General features: G+C 32.1%; 1 protein-coding gene across 1 annotated transcript; it reads left to right on the forward strand.

Annotated features, from left to right (window-relative positions):
* The first annotated feature begins 134 nt into the window (after positions 1-134).
* Positions 135-4,615, forward strand: LOC139840859 (F-box protein SKIP19-like). The gene is made up of 5 exons (XM_071831101.1): positions 135-151; positions 683-699; positions 1,049-1,165; positions 2,776-3,181; positions 3,949-4,615. Exons 1-5 carry the CDS (start codon positions 135-137, stop codon positions 4,613-4,615), a joined length of 1,224 nt encoding a protein of 407 aa, XP_071687202.1.
* The last annotated feature ends 8,818 nt before the right edge of the window (positions 4,616-13,433 follow it).

The following is a 13,433-nucleotide window of genomic DNA, read 5'->3' on the forward strand; positions in this document are numbered from 1 at the left end:
TCTTTTCGAATAAAATAATCGACTACCGTAGCAGTGTGGATGATGTGGCGTGATATAATTGGTGGCGGTTGTCCATAATTAGTATAAAGTATAATTTCAAATTTAGGTTTCACGAAAATCTTCTAAGAGAAACGATGAAAAGCCGACAAAGGTAATAGAAGCTGTATTAAAGTCGTATTTTGATTTTTATTTTTCATTCAGGTCTATTCATTTATTTACCGAATTTTACTACTACTTATGATGATAATTGAAATTGAAATAGTTGTAATAGTAGACGCTTTCGAAGTTCATTAGTTGTGTTAGGGTTTTAATTTTTTATTTCATCTTTTTTTTTAGTGTAATTTTGATTTGTTCTGATAATTAGAAATCTTATCTTATGTAGAGTATATATCAATTGTAACTCTTTTTATTACATTCTAATACTCTTTGAGTTTTATTGAAAAATTTATGTCATAATTTAAATTGTCTACATAAGCTAACCCAAATAAATGAATACAGTAGGTCTTTAAGATTACACTTGTTTTATATACTTTGCAAAACTTTTAATTTACAATAAGGATTAAGGAGAATGATCTGTAGTTTAAATATGATTATTTAATTTAATAAATAGTTTAAACATATCTTGGTTAGTTTGTTTGAGCAGTTTATTAGTTAAGAGGTTCTTTTTTGTTGATTAATTTAGAGGTGATAGTGATAGTGGTATGAATGTTCTAAATTATAGTCTATTGTGTGTACTCACCTTCATTACGGTTTATTACGTGCAGCCAACCTACTATATATTCGCTATTGTATGTATTACGTAATACGAGTATTACTTTCAATGATGTGACAACTTGTACCGATACCTTACACTTTTTAAGACATAAAAGTAAGACTTTTATTAAATACATACAACAACATTGTTCAAAAGTTGGATATACACGATAGATCAAAATCATGTTTCATACACGTAATAGAGTTTGTGTTATAGTACCTTCTTATCCAATATTTCCTTTATTATATGAATGAATATAACAATTTGTTTTTATTTTGTGTTCTTTTTATGCAGCTAAACTGACAAAGGCATCAACGTCAAAATCAAATAGACGTAAACGAAAACTTACTGACTTCCAATTGGAGCCAGCTCCCGAACATAATCCCAGAGAAACGATGAAAGCTGACCAAGGTAACTATTACTATTACTATTATTAAGTCATATAATGGTGTTAGGATATTAGGACCCAAACAACGCTAGTAATTCTACAAGACTGCTAGCCGAGTAGTGATACTATCAAGATCACTTAACCCACTTAATGAACAAAAGATTAAAATGCAAGAAATGTAAGAACGACACAAGATATAACGTGGTTATATGCAATCGTTGTGATTGCTTTAGTCCACGGACCAACTAGAGATCGTTTATTTGCTGAATATTTGAGAGTGGTATGTTACAATTGCATACAATGAGCTCTATATATAGGAGAAAACAAGAACACCATGATAACTAGCTAGGAACCTTCATCATGTTGAGTAATCATCTTGTTTATCAACTAGTCATGCTTTCCACCTTGTATTGGCATGATCACAGCCCAAATTTTAGGTGTAAAGTGATCAACTTTGCACCTAAAGTGAAAGGAGGCCAAAGCATGCTCAGATGTAAAGTGTGCAAGTTGTCAAATTGCTGCCAGAAGGGTGATGCGCCGCATCTGGAAGTGATGCGCCGCATCACTATACCTTTCCATGTTTGCAGTTCAAATCCTCGACTGCAGATTCAATGCCCAGGCCTCGATGCGCCGCATCGAGATGGTGATGCGCCGCATCACTAGTGTTTGATGCGCCATATCAGTTAAAAGCCCCGCATCCAAAACCTTCGGACTATTTTGCTGCATGGATGCGCCGCATCCTTAGAGTGATGCGCCGCATTGCTCTGTTTCACGCTTCCCGAAATCTGCAAAATCCGTGCAACACTTTAACTCATCTTTTGTGGCGACATTTCCAACTTTGTTTAAATGTCTCCATACTCCAACAAATGGTTCATTTCATTCCGGTCTATTCATTTATTTACAGAATTTTACTTCTACTAGTGATGATTATTGAAAATTTTGAAGTTCTTTAGTAGTTTTGTTTAGGGTTTGTTTTTCATCTATATTTTGTGTGGGATTTTGATATATTCTGATAACTAGGAATATTTATATAATGAATGTAGCTTAGAGTCTTTGAGTTTAATTGACAAATTTATCTTATAGTTCTAGTGCATAAGCCAACACCAACACACCCATATCTTTGAGTTTACACTTGTTTTACAGGCTTTGCAAAATGTGTAACTTACATTAAGGAATAAGAAGAGTGATATGTGGTTGACACATGAATTTTTATTTTTATTTATTTATTTTTATATTTAATAAATAGTTTTAAACATATATCGGTTAGCTTGTTTGAGCAGTTTATAATATTGTGTGTAGTTAACTTCATTTTGGTTTATTTTGTATAGCTAATCTACAATATTCACTATTTTATGTATGGAGTATTAGATTTTAGATTAGATAGTACTTTCATTGATGTGGCAACTTGTATGTATTCCTTACACTTTAAGACAAATAAGTAAAATTACCATTATATACACACACAATAGCATTATTATTCAAAAGTTGGATATACGCGATAGATCCAAATGAAGTTTGATACACATAATAGAGTTGGTGGTATACGTTTAGTACATTCTCACTCAGTATCTTCTTTATTATTCGAATGAATGTAACAGTTTTTTTTTTTTTTTTTTTTTTTTTCTAACGCCAGCTAATAAAGTGACAAATGCATCAACATTAAAATCGAATCGTCGAAAAGGAAAGAAATCCAAGTTTGTTTCAAAACCCAAACGGATTTGGCAGGTGAAGAATCCAACTGTAAATTGGTTAGAGCTCCCAGAAGATTTAACAGCCAATATACTACAAAGAATTGGTGTGTTTGATATACTTCAAAATGCTGAGAAAGTTTGCACAACTTGGCGAAAAATTTGCAAGGACCCTTGTATGTGGAGGGTTATATCTATGGACAACCAAGGTGAATTGAGGGATCGGGCATTACGTAGGCCATTATGTATAAAGATATGTAAACTTGTTGCTGATAGAAGCCAAGGCCAATTGGTTGATCTCTCTATCCATGATTTTGGTAGATACGAGCTTCTTCGAGATATTTCGGACAGGTATGCATGCAAGGCTTATTATAATCTCACTGTTGTGCATTTTGTGCGTAAAAATTTCACGGCATATGATGCTTTTTAATCTTCTTAATTAATCTCATGATGCTAAGTCGATTTGTTTATTTATTTGCTTTTTTTTTTTTTTTTTTTTTTTTTTTGCAAACTATATAACTTAAGAATCTTCGGTGACTATCTAAATCTGTTTTTTTAGAAAAGACAAACTCACACACCTTAACACGATTTTCAAAAGTATTTTTATGTTTGATTTATAACTTAATTAATACTATTATCAAATGGGAAGCTTTTTGAAAGTAGACATGTGCAATAAAAATATGAAATTTTCTAAAGATAGCCCTAAGGGCTATTTTAAGATATTAGGACATGCTTTCGGTACTTATACTTTGACAATACATCCTCTTAACCACCCCACTAACTTAAATGTATCAATTTTTATGCATATATTTTTTTCTTAAAGAGGACTAACATTAGACAACTCCTTAAAAATATATACGATAAGGATGACGATGTTTGTTATTGTGTTTGTTATTGTTATTGTCATTGTCATTGTCATTGTCATTGTTTGTTATCGTCATCGTCATCGTCATCGTCATCGTCATATAGACGATGACGATGACGATAATACTAAAACTGTAAAAATAATATAAATAATAATATATAATAATAATAATAATAATAATAATAATAATAATAATAATAATAATAATAATAATAATAATCATAATAATATAACAATTATTTGTTTTTAACAGATCAAGCCAGCTTAAACGTCTACAACTCATACGTTGCCGAGGTGGAATGTACACACACTGGGGTGTTTTTCTTAGAAAATTTCCATTATTGGAGGAAATCAGTACCGAGTATACATGTCTTTGTGATAAAGATTTTGAAGATGTTGGACGTTATTGTCCCTTGCTAAAAACATTCAAACTGAATGCAGTATTCCCTATACTTGCCGATAAAGAAGATGATGATGATGCGAACGAACTTGCCATAATTATTGCTAAAAATTTACCTAATTTAAGCCACCTCGAACTCATCGGAAACACCATGACCAATAATGGGTTGCAGGCGATTTTGGATGGTTGTACTCATCTTGAATCCCTTGACATTCGCCATTGTTTCTACCTCGATCTAAAAAAAGATGAAATTGGAAAAAGATGTTTAGAAAGGATTAAACATGTAAAACTTCCTAATGATTCACTGGAAGAAGGGGGTATATGCATCTTTTATGTTGGTGATTATCATTATGATAAGCTGATGGAGCCAAGTAGTGATGTTTCTTGTGAATCTGGGATATCTTTTGATGATTCTGAGTATGATGATTATTATTATGATTATGGTTCTGATGATGGCAGTATCAATACTTATGACCCTCAGGAATGCAATGACTATGTGAACTTATACTACTCGCGTTAAAAGGTGAGACCTTTCCGTTGATTTAGCTTTATATGTTTAGTTCGTCAAAACTAAATCTCACTTTTAATCTAAATGATCCATTCGTTTATTTATTTACTTTTTTTTTTTTTTTTTTTTTTTTTTTTTTTTTTTTTTTTTTTGCAAACTATATAACTTAAGAATTTTCGGTGACCATCTAAATTTTTATTTTTTTTTAGAAAAGACATCAAGAGGTATTTACATGTTATGTGCAAAGTCAATTGTAGCTCCTTTTATTTTGTTATGCAAAAACAGTACATATATCTTTATTTCTTTTTGCATGCAATTTATTTTATTAAAGTGGCAAAATGGGCAAGACTGAAATGTTTGGTTATGTGTCAAAATGGGTAACTTTTTTTTTTATGTGTACCTGCAAAAGCTTCTAATACTACATAAGTATTTGACGAAATTTATAAAAATGATTAAGAATCATACCTCAAGTTGTTCTTATATCCATTTTCGAACTTCCACCTGCAATCGTGGTGCTCTATGTGGTTCCTGTTATAAAGGCAAGAAAGAATGATGTGATTGTGAAATTCGTGCAATGATTAAATCACTAACGCTAACATTGTAAAAAAAAAAAAAGAGTGTACTGGTGAAGTTTGGTGTTAGATCCGTTTTTCTATAACATCAAAGGATCAAATACAAGAAAATTAATAGCATCGAAAGATCAAAAAACAAATATAAGTAAATATTAATGAAGATCACAAGGGGGAAGGTTGAACCTTTTTTATACGACGTTAAACAATGACATTGAGAAAGACTTCATGTTCCATAACCAAGTTTTTTCTCCATCTCACTCAATCTATGTTATCGAACAACTTTCATATTCACTTCTGCATCAGTAGTATTATTTCAGCTTTATTATTCAATAACTTTATCTTAATTAGAACGATCACAAGATAGCCCAGTGGTATGTCCATTATTCGTATAAATACACAAATTACTATAATGTAAATTTTTAATCTCATATATTATGAACAAACAACAGCAAGTTGAAGTGTAAATAACTGATTAAATGTGCGGATCATGAAAACGTAGATTTGATTAACCAAATCGAAGTCATTATGCGTGATTAAATTCATAACACAGTTCTATTTTTAAGATTTCTTATTGAAAGTAGCTGACTTTTAACTGATTAGCATACCTTGCAAAAGTACTGGTGAAGTGCATATCAAATTTAAGGACAACAATAAATATCACATAATTCAAATCTCAAATTTGAAGTGGAAAAATTTTGCACATTCTCTCTCATGAAGGCGATTATGGCGGGAAAAGCGGTTACGCTGATTTTGCCCTAATTTCTTCAAATCGATCCATTTTTTCTTCGTTTTTTCAATAATCAATCTGTAGTTTAGCATTTTAAAGCTTCTCTGATTACTATTTCGCTGTTCTATTTGAGTTTGATCGGTGATTTAGCCATGTCCCCAAATAAACGAACATCAAAGAGAAAGGTTAAAGTGCCAAGTAAATTTGATGATTCTGTTGTGATGATTGCTAATAGGAATAAGAATCAAGCTTGTTCGGAGAATAAGAATGGTGAATCTGAGTCTGATTTGAGTAATTCAGAGAAGGTTTTGACTGAAAGTGATTCGGAAGGAAAAACTAAGATGATGGGAGAGATTAGGGTTCCGAAGGTTGCTGCACTCAATACAGAGGCAATTAGTGATGGTGGAAGGTCAGATAAGGCTGTTGATAATCAAGCTGGTCCTAAGGAGTCTGTAAGTAGCCCTAATTTGACTGATGATATTGCTAATAGTCCTGTTAAGAATGTTAGTTCTGATGTTAAAATTACTTATGCTAACATTGTCAATAAGAATGAAATGAATGGTGAGAAATTGCTGAGCTATATTCCTCCCTCTGTAGACAAAGATGGTAATGAATTTGTTATTTTTGATGAAGAATTAGTTAATGAGGGGTGTAGGAAATGGAATACTACTGCATGTGGTTATATGCTAGGGTGTTCTATGTCCTATAATGCTATGCAATACAATTTGAGAAGGATGTGGGGTAAATTTGGGTTGAAGGATATTATAATGGATGAAAAACAGATCTGTTACTTTAAGTTCAATAGTGAGGAAGGTATGAATAAAGTAGTTGAAAATAGCCCGTGGATGGTCAATGGTAAACCTCTGATGGTGTGTAAATGGAGCCCTGATGTTTGTGTAGAGAAAGTTAACCCTAGTAAGGTGCCTGTTTGGGTTAAACTTGTTAATGTACCACTGGAGGCCTGGAGTGCTAAGGGCATAAGCACAATTGCAAGCAGGATAGGTAAGCCTATGCTTATGGACACTGTAACTGCAAACATGTGTCAAAAAGGGAATGGTAGAGCAGGCTATGCTAGGGTTATGCTTGAGTTAGATGCTAAAAAAGGTTATGTTGATGAGGTGGACATACACTACCATGATTCTGAGCAAAAGACTAAGGTTGTTAAAAAAGTACAAGTAGAGTATACATGGAAACCTAATGTATGCTCACATTGTGCTATATTTGGTCATGGGCATAAGGAGTGTAAAATAAGACCTAGAACTGCAGAGGAATTAAAAGCTATTGAGGAGAGTAAGGCTGTTGATGATTTTGAGATGGTCAAAAGCAAAAAGAAAAATGAGAAGAAGTTTGAAGCTAAGAAGAATGTGGTGACTAAAGATAAAGGACCAATCAAAGAGAATATGGAATACAGGCCTAAGAAAGTGCAGACTACTGTAGTTAAGAGTAGTACTAGTAATAAATTTTCAGTTCTTGTAGACAATGAGAATGAAGAGTTGGAAGATATATTGTCTGATAAAAGGATGGTTGTGGATAAATTCATCCAACAAAGAAAACAACCATCAAGTGAAGAGACTAAAAAATGGACATATGATATGATCCATTATTTCAAGTTGCAATGGGAAGATATGATCAGGAGAAAGAATAAGAATGATATGGATGATGATGTGAGTGAGGATGGTGTTGAATGTCAAGGGATCCTTGACAATGAATTGAAGGGTGATGACCCTTCCTTACTGATATAAGCTCTGTTTTCCTTTTATTAGTTGCTATGATGGAGTTAAAAATAGCAGCTTGGAATATTAGAGGTATCAATAGTATTGATAAGCAGGATGAAGTAAGGAATATTATAAAGGATGAACACCTTTGTATTTGTGCAGTTTTAGAAACCCACTTGAAGACTAAAACTGTGAATGAGGTGAGTAATTATATGTTTAAACATTGGGAGTGGACTTCTAATGTGCAGTATAGTCCTACTAGTTGTAGGATGGTGATTGGTTGGGACAAAAATAAGGTCAAGGTTATGGTTGTCCATATGGATAAACAAGTTACCTTGTGCCTGGTTGAAACTATTGTGGAAAAAACTAAATTCTTTTGCAGTTTTGTTAATGCTAGCAATAGTGGTGCTGAAAGAAGAAAATTATGGAAGGATCTTAAGGGTCATAGTGCATTTACTGCTAATTTGCCTTGGGTCATAATGGGTGACTTTAATGTCATATTGAAGGTAGATGAGCATAGTGCTGGTGGTTCTTGTATGAGTGAAGATATGATTGAGTTTCAAGAGTGCATAAATCAAATTGAAGTGGAAGATATCTGCAGTTCTGGTTTTCAATTTACATGGACTAAATTGTAGTGACCCGAACTTTTCCATGTTTTTATATATTAAATGAAATTGATATTTACATGATTAAATGTTTCCAACATGTTAAGCAATCAAACTTGTTAAGACTTGATTAATTGAAATAGGTTTCATATAGACAATTGACCACCCAAGTTGACCGGCGATTCACGAACGTTAAAACTTGTAAAAACTATATGATGACATATATATGGATATATATATATATATATATATATATATATATATATATATATATATATATATATATATATATATATATATATATATATATATATATATATATATATATATATATATATATATATATATATATATAGTTAACATGATATTATGATAAGTAAACATATCATTAAGTATATTAACAATGAACTACATATGTAAAAACAAGAGTACTAACTTAATGATTTTGAAACGAGACATATATGTAACGATTATCGTTGTAACGACATTTAATGTATATATATCATATTAAGATACATCATAATATCATGATAATGTAATAATTTAACATTTCATTTGATTTAATAAACAATGGGTTAACAACATTTAACAAGATCGTTAACCTAAAGGTTTCAAAACAACACTTACATGTAACGACTAACGATGACTTAACGACTCAGTTAAAATGTATATACATGTAGTGTTTTAATATGTATTCATACAATTTTGAAAGACTTCAAGACACTTATCAAAATACTTCTACTTAACAAAAATGCTTACAATTACATCCTCGTTCAGTTTCATCAACAATTCTACTCGTATGCACCCGTATTCGTACAACACACAGCTTTTAGATGTATGTACTATTAGTATATACACTCCAATGATCATCTCTTAGCAGCCCATGTGAGTCACCTAACACATGTGGGAATCATCATTTGGCAACTAGCATGAAATATCTCATAAAATTACAAAAATATGAGTAATCATTCATGACTTATTTACATGTAAACAAAATTACACATCCTTTATATCTAATCCATATACCAACGACCAAAAACACCTACAAACACTTTCATTCTTCAATTTTCTTCATCTAATTAATCTCTCTCAAGTTCTATCTTCAAGTTCTAAGTGTTCTTCATAAATTCTACAAGTTCTAGTTTCATAAAATCAAGAATACTTCCAAGTTTGCTAGCTTACTTCCAATATTGTAGAGTGATCATTCAACCTCAAGAAATCTTTATTATTTACAGTAAGATATCTTTCTAATACAAGGTAATACTCATATTCAAACTTTGATTCAATTTCTATAACTATAACAATCTTATTTCGAGTGGAAATCTTACTTGAACTTGTTTTCGTGTCATGATTCTGCTTCAAGAACTTTCAAGCCATCCAAGGATCCTTTGAAGCTAGATCCATTTTTATCATTTCCAGTAGCTTTATCCAGAAAACTTGAGGTAGTAATGATGTTCATAACATCATTCGATTCATACATATAAAGCTATCTTATTCGAAGGTTTAAACTTGTAATCACTAGAACATAGATTAGTTAATTCTAAACTTGTTCGCAAACAAAAGTTAATCCTTCTAACTTGACTTTTAAAATCAACTAAACACATGTTCTATATCTATATGATATGCTAACTTAATGATTTAAAACCTGGAAACACGAAGAACACTGTAAAACCGGACATACGCCGTCGTAGTAACACCGCGGGCTGTTTTGGGTTAGTTAATTAAAAATTATGATAAACTTTGATATAAAAGTTGTTCTTCTGGGAAATTTATTTTTCTTATGAACATGAAACTATATCCAAAAATCTTGGTTAAACTCAAAGTGGAAGTATGTTTTCTAAAATGGTCATCTAGACGTCGTTCTTTCGACTGAAATGACTACCTTTACAAAAACGACTTGTAACTTATATTTCTGACTATAAACCTATACTTTTTCTATTTAAATTCATAAAATAGAGTTCAATATGAAACCATAGCAATTTGATTCACTCAAAACGGATTTAAAATGAAGAAGTTATGGGTAAAACAAGATTGGATAATTTTTCTTGTTGTAGCAACGTGAAAATTGGTAACAAATATATATTAATCATATCCTAGCTAACTTATATTGTATTATACATGTATTCTAATATATTATGTAATCTTGGGATACCATATACACGTATGCAAATGTTTTGACATATCATATCGACCCATGTGTATATATTATTTGGAACAACCATAGACACTCTATATGCAGTAATGTGGGAGTTAGCTATACAGGGTTGAGGTTGATTCCAAAAATATATATACTTTGAGTTGTGATCTAGCCTGAGACGTGTATACACTGGGTCGTGGATTGATTCAAGATAATATATATCAATTTTTTTCTGTACATCTAACGTTGGACAACTAGTTGTAGGTTACTAACGAGGACAGCTGACTTAATAAACTTAAAACATCAAAATGTATTAAAAGTGTTGTAAATATATTTTGAATATACTTTGATATATATGTACATATTTGTTATAGGTTCGTGAATCGACCAGTGGCCAAGTCTTACTTCCCGACGAAGTAAAAATCTGTGAAAGTAAGTTATAGTCCCACTTTTAAAATCTAATATTTTTGGGATGAGGATACATGCAGGTTTTATAAATGATTTACAAAATAGACACAAGTACATGAAACTACATTCTATGGTTGAATTATCGAAATCGAATATGCCCGTTTTTATTAAGTCTGGTAATCTAAGAATTAGGGAACAGACACCCTAATTGACGCGAATCCTAAAGATAGATCTATTGAGCCTAACAAACCCCATCCAAAGTACCGGATGCTTTAGTACTTCAAAATTTATATCATATCCGAATGGTGTCCCGGAATGATGGGGATATTCTTATATATGCATCTTGTTAATGTCGGTTACCAGATGTTCACCATATGAATGATTTTTATCTCTATGTATGGGATGTATATTGAAATATGAAATCTTGTGGTCTATTGTTACGATTTGATATATATAGGTTAAACCTATAACTCACTAACATTTTTGTTGACGTTTAAAGCATGTTTATTCTCAGGTGAATATTAAGAGCTTCCGCTGTTGCATACTAAAATAAGTACAAGATTTGGAGTCCATGTTTGTATGATATTATGTAAAAACTGCATTCAAGAAACATATGTCGATGTAATATATTTCTATTGTAAACCATTATGTAATGGTCGTGTGTAAACAGTATATTTTAGATTATCAAAAATCTACGTAATGCTTTTGAAACCTTTATTGATAAAATAAAGGTTATGGTTGTTTTAAAAATGAATGCATCTTTGAAAAGCGTCTCATATAGAGGTCAAAACCTCGCAACGAAATCAATTAATATGGAACGTTTATAATCAATATGAACGGGACATTTCAGTTGGTACCAGAACATTGGTCTTAGAGAACCAGAAAATTTGCATTAGTGTGTCTTATCGAGTTTGTTAGGATGCATTAGTGAGTCTGGACTTCGACCGTGTTTTCTTTAAAAATGATTGCTTAACATTTTTGTTGGAAACTATATATTTTTAACATGTGAATATTATGTGATATATTAATCTCTTAACGTGTTTGATATTATGTGATAGATGTCTACCTCTAGAACAAGTCCCATTGACTCACCTAATAATAATGAAGAGTCAAATGTAAATTGGAATGATTCGTGGACTGATTCACAAGTTCCATAAGAGGAACCAGAAGAAGAGTCGGAACCGGAAGAAGAGTCGGAACCGGAAGAAGAATCGGAACCGGAAGAAGAAATAGAACCAGTGGGGGAAATAATAAAACGGTTAAGTAGAAGAAAATCCTCAACCAACCGACCAAAGTTAATTATGGTCAATGGTGTTTCCGCCAAGGAAACAAAGTATTAGGAGGATTACCAATTCTCCGATGAATTGGATCCCGATAAGGATTCCGATGATGTTACAGAAATTACCCCAACACAATTTAATAAGGCAAAAGAGAGCAATAAGGGAAAGGGCATAAAAATAGAGAAATTTGATTCCAAACACGATGAACTTTATATGTATCGTCAACACCCGTATTTCTTAAGTTGTGACAATAACCCGGGAACCTCTAAACCACCAGGTTTTTCTAAACCAATGTGGAAAACGACGGCTCGTATTAGGGGAACATCATATATCCCTAGAAACTTGGCAAAACGAACCAAAACCGAAGAAGAAGAAACGAGCGAGTTGGAATAAGATAGTTGTATTCGTGTGGTGTAATATATGTAATATAGTGTGCTTATGCTTTATGATATATGTAAAAATTGCTTGTATTAATAAGTATTTTTTTATGAATCTAACTCTTGTCTATTTTACAGTATAAAAACACAAAATGGATAGACAACCCAATATTTTAAGAGACATACCCGGAGACATGATTGATGAAATCTTGTCTAGAGTCGGTCAGAATTCCTCGGCACAACTATTTAAGGCGAGATCAGTTTGTAAGACATTCGAAGAACGTTCCAAGAATGCCTTGATTTATAAAAGGCTTTTGTTCGAAAGATGGGGGATATCACATTGGGAAATCCATAAGTTACGATGTGTTTACTTTGACGCATATATTGCGGGGAACCCAAATGCTATTTTACGCAACGGGTTAAGAAATTATTTTGACTCAATATATCCGAATATAGGACTTCGTGATTTAGAAAAAGCGGCTAACATGCAACATAAAGAAGCATGTTATGCTTACGGGTTAGTAATGTTCGCTTCTCACCAAAGTGAGAACAAGAACATCGGGCTACAACTATTAAACAAAACGTTCCCACAAGTGACGGAGTCGGTAATTGGGGTAAGAAATGAGGTTTTTAGGTTATTACGAGACTGTTGGTCATTACGTAACCTTCATCCTTTTGACGACGTTACAACACATTGTCTTACTATCGATCACAACGGTTATGTTCCACAAAACCAAGGATGAGAAGTGGTATTAGTAAAACCAGAATGCATGACTTGTTTCTGGACGTATGAATTACGTGTCTTTATTGCCTTTGCTGAACACCTTATTTGTTAACTAGAATTATCTTCGCAACTACTTTGTATCAAAGTTTTATGTGCTATATTTCATGCTATATGTAAAAAAAAGCGGTATTGTAAGTTTGCAAATTATTGTATAAAGGTTTGAATATTATTTTTTTTTGTGTGATTAGTTTTTCATATAGAATTGTAGTAGTTGAAATGGTATTT

The sequence above is a fragment of the Rutidosis leptorrhynchoides genome, chromosome 4 (assembly GCF_046630445.1).
Source record: "Rutidosis leptorrhynchoides isolate AG116_Rl617_1_P2 chromosome 4, CSIRO_AGI_Rlap_v1, whole genome shotgun sequence".
In the NCBI taxonomy this organism is placed as follows: domain Eukaryota; kingdom Viridiplantae; phylum Streptophyta; class Magnoliopsida; order Asterales; family Asteraceae; genus Rutidosis; species Rutidosis leptorrhynchoides.